The sequence below is a fragment of the Marmota marmota genome, unplaced genomic scaffold (assembly GCF_001458135.2).
Source record: "Marmota marmota marmota unplaced genomic scaffold, marMar, whole genome shotgun sequence".
NCBI classification, from domain to species: Eukaryota; Metazoa; Chordata; class Mammalia; order Rodentia; family Sciuridae; genus Marmota; species Marmota marmota.
Genome location: NW_025999842.1, coordinates 57,720,751 through 57,733,210, shown reverse-complemented (window position 1 = coordinate 57,733,210; position 12,460 = coordinate 57,720,751). Strand labels below are relative to the sequence as shown.

Below are 12,460 nucleotides of genomic sequence, written 5' to 3'. Positions count from 1 at the left end.
ATAAAAATCGATATTTATAAGCAACAATAATATAGCTGACACAAAGAAAAGGCGTCCCTAAGGTGTCATCCGAGATGGCTCAGGAACGTTCCTGAGACTGTTCAAGAATCATCACCATCTTGGTTGGCCTGGTCTAGACATTCTATGGTCACCAATGCTCTCGAAATTATGAAAGCCATGCCTAGAGGCAAGTGCAATCTGACCTCAAAAGAGGACTATGGTGACATCCTTCTCTTCTTCATATTTTCTAAGTGGTTTCAGTTTCACTAGTGTCCCCATCACAGTGGTTGGTCAGTTGAGATTGTCAGTGTGGTGACAAAGTGAGTCACCCCATTCCATGTTTAGGGAAATTGACTTTGACTCATGTGTAGGAATTCATACCTAACTATACCAAATTAAGATCATCCAATGGGACAAGAAGGAAATTGAATTCCTCAAAGAAACATCTGGAAATACCTGTATACAACTTTTTTAAACTTTACTTGTCTATCACATCAGTTCTTTGGATTTGAGGTCTAGAATGGGTAAATGGTCCATTTTGGGTGAAAGCTTCAGACAGTAATTTGAAATATACTAATCAAAACATTCACACATACATTCAAACACACATTTATCACTGTCTGTGAAATAAGTGGCACAATTATAGCCTTAATTTTGACCTTTCAGATCCATTTAGTGATTTTAAGGATACACTAATACTAAAATAGGTAAAAACAAGTTGCAGATCTATGAAGGGTTAATTTTCCTGGATATCTGAAAGCCCTTTGATTAAATATAAAAATATGTGTGCAATGTCTATTTAATATTTAAATGGAAATGATACTAGAATATAATTGCTCATTCTATGACCATGAGAGAGCTTAAGACAAAAAAAGCACAAGATTCCTCCCACCCAACTGCCTGCCTTCTAAAACCATGCTGTGCTCGGGGCTAGAAACAGCTACTTCAGGCCAGACTGTACTTTCAGAATCACTTCCCCATTTAGCCTCTGATGTCTCATAGATAGCAAAATAATACTGGGCCTTGAGACAATATGCTGATGTCACTGATTTTCAGAAGAGAAGAGAGACTCCTCCCTTGGTGCTCATGACTAAGGCCATCTGGGTGGAAACAGGCTCCTGGTTGCTTAGGAATTCACTGGCTCTTGCCCGTTTGTTTCCCACTCAGAAGCCTGATTGGGATAGCCTTCATCTTCAGAGTCATGGAGTGAAAAGGGGTTATTATTTGAAACATCTTTTCAAGATTCTTATCAAGTGAAGAAAGAGTCAGAGTAACAGTTAAGTGAACTCACAGAAAATTAATATTCTCATGCATTTCAATGGTTTCTCTGGTCTTTTATTTATTTATTTTTTTAGTGGATTTTTTTTTAAACCAAAGAATTCATCAGGTTTTCTTTTTTTTCGAATTGCTAAAGTAATAAATGCTCATTGTACCAAGGCAAAAAATTCAGAGGTACATAAAGTTCCATTTCTTCTCCCTTCTCACTCTAACCTATGTCCTTGAGCTAACTCATCTGAAACACCTGATTGTGCATCATCCCATGTTTTATTGTGTTTAGATAGTTTTATACAAACATGTACACAATGTATCCCAGTTTTATAATACAGTCTATTACAAATCTTGAATAATCTCACATTGTTCTATAATTTGCTTTTCAACTTGACCTTATCGTAATGGACAACTTTCTAAGCCAGTGTGTATATTTTTATCGTTTTGTTCTGAAGGGCTGCACAGTATTCATGATGTGAAAGTAAAATAATTTATATAACCATTCTTTTAGTGAATAATTAGTGTTCTATAATTGTTGCTATTACATTGCTACAATTAAAATATTTCTGAACATTTTATTTTTATAAGATTGATGCCTACATGTGGGAGTGCTATATCAAACAGTGTACACATTCCTAACTTTTAAGACACATCCAATTATTCTCTAAGACAATGCCAACAGTGTCAGTATACATCCTTTGCTCAATGGCTTCAGCCATCCTGGATGGAATCAATCTTTCCAATGTTGTCAAGCTAGTGGGTAAAAAAACAATCACATTTTATTGTTTTAATTTGCATTTCTGTGGGACCAGTATAAATATCCAATTGTTATTTTGTTACAATTCTTATTAAAAGTTACATTTGTCATTGATCAAGAGAAAGTAAATTATCTTTCTGTTGTTGTTGTTGTTGTTTTTGTTTTGTTTTGTTTTTTAATCCCTGGAGGCAAAAACCTTGTGAGTTATTTGCTTGGTTAGTGTTCCATGAAAATACAATACTAACTTACCTAAAAGGAGACTTGATATTGGAATCCTGTTACATGAATGAAACCATGAGTGTTATCAAAAATAAGCTATAAGATTTTAACTTTTGGCCAATCTGAATAATCAAATGAGACTTGTGAATCTTCTAACCTAGCTGTCACAGTCAAATTAGCAAAGCATTAACAATCCAGAAAACAACAAAATCCACCTAGATTACCACTCTACAGTGTGACGCAATGGGAGTGGGATGGGAAGGGTCATCCAAGATAAGGAAAATGAAACTGAGATCAGAGTGTCAAAAGAACCACACATGTTCTTTGGGAGAAAAGAATATGTAGGGGTTAGGAACAAGAGGATACTGGGGAGGCATGGCCAAGGAACAGAAAGGCCTCTGTGTCTAGAAAGCAGGGTGGGAGAAAGCAGAAGGAGAGCACAAGGGGATATAAAGATGGAGGGAGGAGCAGATTTGGGGCAAAGAAGTGGAGCCAAGAATACTGTCTGCATATGTGAGTGCGGGCCCATTACATATCCAGGGTAGATGAGCATCAGCACCAGGGAGGTGACTCCAAAGCCCGGGCAGGAGCTGAGACTGAAGATAAGGACTTAGGAGACACTGGAATCCAGGTGCCCTTTAAGGACCCTAGACCTGAGATCATGTAGGAGTCATTAGAGAATAAGAAATCAACAGTGTGTATGTGGAGACAGAACATCACAGTTAAGAACTAATTATTCTTTAAAGATATATTATTAAACTATGATTTGTGCAAAAGGTAAGGCTTTAAAAATTATGCATAATCTTAAGTTGTCATATGTACTATTTTAAATGAATTGTGACAGAGTTCATTTTAAGGAAGCCTATTGTTGAGTTATCATGTGAAACAAAACCTTCATATTAAAATGCCAATAGTAATTAGGGAAATAAAGGGAAGGGACAGGAACGGGGAATAGGAAGGACAGTAGAATTAATTGGACATAACCTTCCTAGGCCTGTATTTGAATACACAACCAAGGTTGCTTCACATCATGTGCAACCATAGAATAGGATCCTAATTAGAATAAATTATACACCATGTATGTATAATATGCCAAAATACATTATACGGTCATGTATATCTAAAAAGAACAAATAAAATTTTAAACGCCAATTAATAACCTGTAAAATATTTTTGGGAATTCAGTTATTTATGTGTGAAGTGGTAGCATTTTAAGTGGGTCATGGGTTGATAGACACAGATAGAAAATGTTGTGGCTTCACAAGTGAACACAGAGACTGTCAAAAAATTCATTTGATGCACATAAGAAATATCAGTGAAAAAATGTTTAAAAGGAAAGAAAACCTTGGATGAGAGAGTAATTTACTCTCAAGCCCCTCAGATTGTTGCCTCCTTACTTTATGCACCCTGAAGATTTCTCTTTCCTCCTCAGCCTAGTCCCAGCCTGGTTCATTCCTTTTAATTTGCCTAAAAATGCACATTTCTTTTCATTTATTCAAAAGACTGAAATTTGGAAATATGCGTATATCAATTAAAATGTTGATATCTAAAACATAAAGTCCCAATTGAGGTACTTTGGTTTAAAGAAGCCTGGAAATTTTACAAATGCATGACCTAACAGAAATGAAAGTAAATAGATCTCAACTAATTTTCATCTCATAATTTATCTTACATACATGTGTAACTGGTTCTTGAAAGATCATTTTGAAAGTTAAGAATATTTCAACACTGCGTCACAAAACTGAAGCTGTGTTTAATTTTCAGGTCTCTTTACAAGTGTCTTTCCTCTTCTGTCAATGACAGGAACAGAAAGAGAGACTTCATAATAAAATACTAATAAATACACACAAAAATTCATTCAAAGATCAATTTTGTTTTGGAGACTTTACACAAGTGCGAGGGATTTTCCAAGTAAGAACTGAAACTCTTAAAATAATCTGTGGCTTGAAAAAAATACATTTACATATTAAATAAGTGATCAAAGAGTAAGCAATTTTAGCAGATAATCCATTCCTATGATTCCTTAAGTGTATTGTTTGTAATAGCATAGATACATTATAAATATGAAATTTATAGATATTTATTAAATTCTAAGTGGCAAATACATAGGACTTCAAGAATAGTGGTTTTCTAATTGACATTTTAGGTTTATTCGAAAAGAGAATGTAGTAAACTGAATAAGTAAATCAAGAGAAAATAAAAGAGTAAAGCAGAATAGACTGAAGAGAAATGTAGCTTGCTCAGTGACAGAACTAAATGAACAATTTTCTTTTAATCATTCACATCCCTCAGTCTGATTGACTTGTTAAATAATTAGCTGTTTATAGAAAACTTACTTTTCAACAGCCAAAGGATCTTATTTCAAAGATCAGAAAAAAAAAAAAACTATAATTACAAAAAGTAGACATTTTAATCCTAAAAATACTATAATTAAAATTAACTTTTTAATTCCAACTAAACTAAATAAACCATGTCATCTGAAAAACCATTTCAAATTCCTATTACATATTATAACATGCTAATAAAATCAGGATGAATGAAACTAGCAAAATCTGTACTTTTCCATAAATAACTATATGAAAACTTGAAAAAAGAACTAAGCACTGTATATTTATTCAATAGTAGAAGAAACAACTAAAACATTTTTAATGTCAGTTGGGGAGTTATCTCATCACTCAATATGGGCCAAATAAATAAATAAAATGAGAAGAAGGATGGCAAAGAAAGAAACTCATTAGAAAACAAAACAATGATCAAAGTAACAGTATTTGCACAGAATTTAGAGAGGCTTGAGACCAGAGGCAGACAAAAAAAACAAAACAAAACAAAAAAAACCCTGGAAGAACAGAAACAGAAGAAAAGACAAGGGACAAAGTTAAGCAGCACACTGGTACTGAGGACAACAAAGTCATCATTCAGTTCAGGCTTCAGAGTGTCTTACCTGAGTGAGGACCACAAATGACACACAGGGCCAAGAAGAAGAGAAGGTGAGGGAGGGGACACAGCTTCCATTTCCAATGGCAGCTCCACATTCGATTTGAGTGAAACATCCTGCAAAAGAAAGAAAGGCACCATCCGACACTGTACCTTAATTATGACAACGTCATAAGGTGGGTTTCAGCAGCGACTGGAGAACAGAAACCTTTTCCAGTCTTGCTTTCGAATAAAGAAGGAGTATATTTATATTGATGGATTGATTGATGCATGCTAGGGGTCAAACCCAGCAGCTGGTGTGTGCTACACAAGTACTCTAACCCCTAGCCACACACCCAGCCCAAGAAGAAATTTCAATGATGACAACATCCTAATCACCTTCTTCAAGATGGCAAAAGAAAAAAAATCCATGAATTTTATTTGATACTTGATGACATTCACCTAATCAGAATACACACACACACACACACACACACACACACACACAGAGTAGGTGATTTCTGGGTGAAAATGAGTAAAGAAATGATTCAGGAAAAATCATTATTTAAAAAAAAAAGAATTTCAGTTTCAGTCTATTCTGCCTCTCCAGTTGCACACCCATCTAGGTAGCAAGAGGATGTTTATATAGATGTCTTCCATAATCTCCCAAAAATGTCAACTGTAAGGAAATATTTTCATTTTATAGCATGTTCTGCTTTACAGGTATTTAAGTAAAATTAAATTGATTAAGGTCTTTCCCTAAAATGAGGCAGTGAAGCATTAATATTTGAAAAAAAATTGATATCTTATTATAATAATAGATACTGATGTTTTTAAATGGCTAGAAAATGCCAAATATTACAGACACTAGTAAATAACATATAGAGGGGAGCTGTGTAGTAACTCTCAAATACTCCTTGTGCATAATGGTCTCAGCTTAAATTTATAGTCATATTTAATAAAGCTTTAGAAAGAAACATCCATATAATCTTTGCTCAAAATAGTAGTATGATGTATTTCATTGATTCAGCACCTTCAAAAGAGGCAAGCCAATTAAGGGGGCAGTGAGTCTAAAATCCAGTTACCAGTAAGGAACCACACAGGGGGTTGATGAGCAGGAGAGAAATGAGGAGGCACTCAGGTAGTGAAACAGCAGTATAAAATCTCCAGCTCTTAAATTCCTGGAAGAGAAAGCTAGTTTGCCTATAGTGGTAACTGACAGTCATTTCTAAAAGGAAGAGTAAACTATAAAATACTTGAGGGTCAGGAGGATCGAGAGTTCAAAGCCAGCCTCAGCAAAAGCAAGGTGCTAATAAGCAACTCAGTAAGACCCTGTCTCTAAACATAATACAAAAAAGGGCTGAGGATGTGGCTCAGTGGTTGAGTGCCCCAGTACCCCCGCCACACACACACCCCAAAAAAGATACTTGAGGGCCACTGAGAAACCTTCCTTAAAGTCTGAAGATTGCTTACCTGGGTAAAACCTATATATTAACACAAAACCCAAAAATCACTAGAGGAGAAATACTCGAATGAGCAAAGCACATATCAAGTGATTCCTGCACTTGCCTCAAGCCACCATTTTTTAACTGAAGCAAAGGCTACCTCATAGCAAACAGAACAAATGTTAGAGTCAGAGAGACCTGGGCTCTTCATTTAGGAACTTTACAATCCTTGAAACATTTACTTTATCACTTGAACTTCCTTTATTTCATCTGTAAAATAAGGAACAGCAATATCCCTAGTCCAGAGAGTTATTGGGATGATCAAATAAGATAATGTCTTGGCACTCAGTGAGTGTTCAGTAAATATTAGCTATTGTTACCACCATCCCAGACTCTAACATAAGTGTGATACTCTGTTTACAGTGAAAGCCAAGGAACCGATTTAAACAAGAATGGACAACAGGCTTAATCCTATCAGCCAACACCAATCATCTGATTTATAGCCACTTCTAGAATCACCTGGGAACCAAACTCAAAAAAGTTATTCATGTCTGCTAGGAAGACAGTGTCTGAATCTCATGTCAGATTTTTATATTTACTAAACCTTAATTTTCAGCAACAGGCAGCTTTATTGTTGAAAATTCTAAGCTAGGACAAGGTTAAGATCTGAAGGGACTATTTTGTATGGAAGATGATAATGTTTTTGAATTCATTCACCCAAAATATCTGAAGCTAAAATCAGTTGCTGCAAATGAGAATCATGCTTTAGTAAGTAATAATAGATGTGGACTTTGGAGCACCATAGACTTACATCCTGGTCCCTCTGTTAACTTGTGGTTTGGGGGCAGGTACTTAAACTCTCAGCTCTTTTCCTCATCTGGTAAATAGGCTACCAAATTACCCACCAAAAAGAACTGGAGACAACAGTTCATGCATTTAGTAGGGGCTTGTAAAAGAGTAGACTATAGTTCTGTCTCATAGAAACCTCACATATTTAGAAGAATAGTCTGTTTTCTATTGATGCTGGATGAAAAAGGTGTTCCCCATTCATGCTGTGAATGAATAAACAGGCTTCTAAAACAAAAGTACAATTATATATTCAAAGAAATTTAGAGCTGAAGTCTAACCTCACTTCACAGAGGAAGAAACTGACGTCCAGTAAAATAAAAGGGGAGACCAATCAAGCCTGGCTGCCAGCCTTCCAGATATTAACAGAGAGAAGTATCAGACCAAGAGAACTAACTCCGAGCTTCTTCCTCTTCATAACACATGACAATTCTCCTTTATCAATATGTGAATGATGTTTATATAGTTCCTACATGGTCTAGCCAACGTTCAGGGAATCATGCTCCTGAGCTTGGCTTCTCAATAGAGTTTTGTGTATAATGTTTTCATGTAACTTTTCCTTTGCTATAAAAGGTTCTGACATTTAGGGATTCCATATCCAGTCCTGGTTTTACCAAAGCTTTCTGAAATCCTATCAGGTAATGGCTTCAACTGATGACCAAGGCTTGATACATTCCAGGGCTGCTCAAGAGTCTGTCAACTCAGACAGAAAAGAAGCCCAGGACCAAGAAAGCAATTGTAACCAGACATGCATCACATGACCCACCAACTTTCATCCATTTTACTGTTTACTGAAGAACAGAAAAAAAATAAAGTAAGAATAGAACAGAGGAAGGAAAGCACTATGGGTCTTCTCAAGGGATCACTTGGCCAACACACATCCCTGAGATTTAAACAACTTTCTCACAAGAGTGGAAAATCCTGGGTTACTAAGGTTCTCAATAGGAACTATTAAAAAAACAGTATACATGATTGTATCATTTTTATTGTGGCCTCAAAGTTCTGTGGAGGAAAGCAGGAACACTGTTAAGTAAAAGAGAGTGGTAGATTTGGATAATCTGAAAGGAATCTTAAAATTATATAATATAATCTATCATCTCATAGGTGAGAAAATTAAGATACTAAACTATGTGCCCAAGATCACAGAATCAGTGGTGACACAGTCCAAAACTCTTTGTGTTACCTAGAATCTACTCAGCTCCTCTACCTGTATTGCAAACTTGTTCCACTTTTCAATATGTACAGGCTACAAAACACAACATGCTTGGGTCCTGTTTCAGGAAGCTTTAAAATGTAACCACTTACAGCAATTAATTTAAATCTAAATATAACCCCCTTGAAGGCACAATTTCATCCAAATTCATCACTGAAATAATCTAAGAAACCTACCATCTTGCATTTCTCTACTCTTAGTGGTTTTCCCCAAAGTCACAAATTAAAGAGAAATTAGAGAAGAAATTTTGAAGTCAGTAGAAAAATTGATAAAGTACTAATTTTATTATCACCAGCAATAGCAATCACTTCCTTGCCCATATGCCAACTGTGTTTCTCTGGCAAATCTTTTCATAAAAGGGGTTGAGTGAGTGGCAGAGAATACCTTCATTATTCAAGAGTGAAAAGAATAGCAATTTAGTTTATTCAAGTCTGTTCATAATGGTATTTTTTGTTCTGGTTAGATATCATGTTCCTGAGCCTAAGCAATGTATCAAAAAAAAGAAAAAGAAGGAGGAGGAGGAGAGGAAGGAAGGAAGGAAGGAAGGAAGGAAGGAAGGAAGGAAGGAAGGAAGGACGGACGGAAGGAAGGAGAAAAGTGCTACTCTACTTTCAGTGTAAGTCCTTTGACGATGTTGGGTTCACTCCCACTTCAAAAACACTGGCTTGATTCTCAAAATCTTCACAAATCTTAAATGTTATTTAACAGTAAAATGCATAATTGACTTATAAGATAGGTGAGATTAAGTCAACCTAGAGAATTACATTCATATACACCAGATGAATACAGGTAAAACAGGAAATTGGAGGCAAGAGAGGTAGACTGATTCTGATTTTGTACTCTAGTTTTACAAAATCTTCTTAATGGGTATCCTGGGTAAAAGATATGTGGAATCTTTATGCATTTTTGTTTACAACTATATTTGAATCTATAAATATCTTCACATTTTCAATTAAAAAGGTAGACCTGGGAGCTCTGACGTATACAACTTACTCTCAATTGATTCTGAAAAACATTACCTCTTATAAGAAGAGAGTGATAAAACAATTTGAGTCAATATTCATAATAGATGGTCCTATGTAAAGGGTATACAGGCATATACCTTGTATTATTTGTATTCTTGCAGCCTTCTTGTAGATTTAAAATTATTTCTGAAAGAGTTAAATGCACACACTGACGTGTATCAGTGTTTTTGTTTCATGACACTCATTTCTGTTATTATTGCTTTAGTCATTGTAAGTTTGATAGAAGAAGTAGTGTCTCATTTGGATTTGCTTTATTTGGTTTGGCATGTTCAAGTCATTTGTATGCTTTTCTATTACAATGTAAATATTTCCCTGACTTGTGATTTAAAAAAAAACAAAACGATTTTATTTTAAATGTTAAGCCTTTGTCTTATTTTCTTATTTGCTTTGTTTTAAATTAATCTTAAAGGTTTTAAGACCTCCTAAATCATTTGATTCTGAGTAATGCTTTTAAAAGTATGAAAGATGGTACTCAGGAAGCCACACTCAAGTTTTACTGCTTTTAGTTGCAACTGATATATCCTTTAAAAATTATGACTCCAGCCACTAGTATACCCTTAATGTCATCTTATGTAGATAACATAATGTCATTCAATTAGAAATGAACGTGGAAAGACAAAGTTTTTGCCCATGTATACCACACACTTTAAAGAGTCTCTATTTAGTCTAAATTCTAAATAGTTTCTTTAAACTTTTAATCATCACATTAGAAATATAAACACTGCAAGATACACAGGCAGTTAGAAAAGTGGTCAGTTTTAAAGAAGCATTTGTCAGTTTATTTTTAATATATAAACTGAATCTCTTTCAAATCATTATTTCCAGAAATCAGAGTGACGTGTCCAGTTAGGCAGTAAAACTACAGGCTTCTAATATTTCCCATAAGCCAACAGACAATAGCCTCATTCACCATTCACCCTGGAAAAGCACAATGCCATGTAATTTATATAAGCCATAAATGGAACAGTAGCTTCATGTAGCTTGAGACCAACTAATGCAAGTTTGCTAAATCTATTCAGTGTCTCAGGATATGAAAAAATACATAGTCACTAAAACTCCTAACCATATTTTAAATGTATAATTTCAGTATTTGAGTGCAATAATATACCAATATTCTTTCTCTCAAATGAATAGACAGAATATACATTTCAATAGTTTGTGTAGTTGAAGCTACTAAAATTTAAAAGATAATAAGATTATGTCCTCCATTTACAACAAGAGAGTAGAACTATTTACATTGTAAAGGTTGGCATTATTTCCACATAACATGCCAATATCTAAAAAGTATCATAACTTCTTAAACTGTTCCACATTAATTATAAATAACAAAATAAAAATTAATTACAATCTGGAAGTAGAAAAACTTTCAGTCAAAATAGCTCAATAAAGAAACACAAACCTTGTCATTGAATATTAATGCTTTCATTCTAACAAAATCTGCATTTTAACCACATAGCATTCAAATAAATTACATAATTTAATTTCATTATCAATAATTTTATATTACCTGTTGATCAGTCTCGTTTTAAAACTTGTATTCTTTATTTTAAAACTTGTATTCTTCTTTTTAAGTGTAATATGCTTTTCCCTCATAAACTATCAATATCTAGGAAGGCTGAAAGGAAACTAGATAAACATCTGCTGTTAAAAACCCTAGAATATTTTCAGGAAAAACTGAAGTTGAAAACAAACTCATATTCATTCAAAAGTAAGTTGCCTGTATGAGAAAAAGTCTTATGTTAGACTATTGGCTGTATTCCAAAATAAATTCTTTTGAATTATACCTTACAGATTCCACTGGCATCAATGAAGCTTGAAAACTCACAGGTGTGGAATTAATAAAACTAAGTGGTTCGTTTCTAATTACAATGCACACTACCAAGAACAAACCAGCAGAGCGCTGGTCTTGTTGGTACCATGCTTTCTCCTACTTTAAAAACGTGTGCTGGGGGAGGGGGCGAGGGGAGAGTGCTGGGAAGAAGGGAAAAGCCTTTTCCTAAAGCACTGAACTGAAAAGAAGCTCAAGTAGAACTGAATTAGGATCCAGTAGTTGGTGGAGATAAAGTGATTATCAATTTCTAGAAACTTGTACATTAGCTACTAGAAGTGGGTGAAATGTCTGTCAGGGTGCTTGCCCAAGAACAAATAAAACTCCAGAAGGAAAATTACATATTACAAGGAAATGTAACTGCTTAGTTGGCCACAAAAATAAGCTTGGCTCTTCTGAGAACAATCTTTGTTTTTCCATTCTGGAAGGCAGGCAGTGGTGCTCAGCCACCCTTTCCCAGGGTCCTCCAAGGCACCTCACCGCTTGGATGACAGTTCCATAGAAGCTCAGCCTTTTAGGTTTCTCTAACAGTTTCAGTTCCCACAGACCCCACTTACAATTCTATAGGACGTCTCTATCACATAACATGACATATTCATTAATTATTTTTAAACCCCAAAGCACACTGAGAACATTTTCTTAAGGAATAAAAAGAAAGCAAAAACACTATTCAAATACCCCCAGAGATCCAAGAATAAGTTCTACAGTCATTGGTGACGAGGTGCAAAATCAACATTTTCCGGGAATTCCAGTACCTTCCAAGTCCCCAGGTGTTGATCCTGTAGCACGCTGGCTTGGCAGGGCCCGGGCCCAGGACTGATCGTCCGTCGGTGCTGGTTACTCCTTGTTTAATTTGAATCGAAAACACGTTTTCCCCATTCTTGAAACCCTGCCCTTTTTATTATGCTTTCCGCCGCCCAAATGTGAGGTTCACCTCTCGCTGGG

The 12,460-nt window shown here is 35.2% G+C and overlaps 1 protein-coding gene across 5 annotated transcripts in view; it reads right to left on the bottom strand.

The window, feature by feature from the left end:
* Positions 1 to 12,460, bottom strand: part of Adgrg6 (adhesion G protein-coupled receptor G6) — a 138,675-nt gene that overhangs the window by 124,666 nt on the left and 1,549 nt on the right. For 4 of the 5 annotated variants that reach the window (XM_048799132.1, XM_048799115.1, XM_015501843.2 and 1 more), the window contains exon 2: positions 5,187 to 5,296. In XM_048799132.1, coding sequence (XP_048655089.1) covers positions 5,187 to 5,296 — 110 coding nt within the window. Of the gene's footprint in view, positions 1 to 5,186; positions 5,297 to 12,270; positions 12,422 to 12,460 lie in introns of those variants that run through there. The other variant, XM_048799122.1, reaches the window with a different exon arrangement.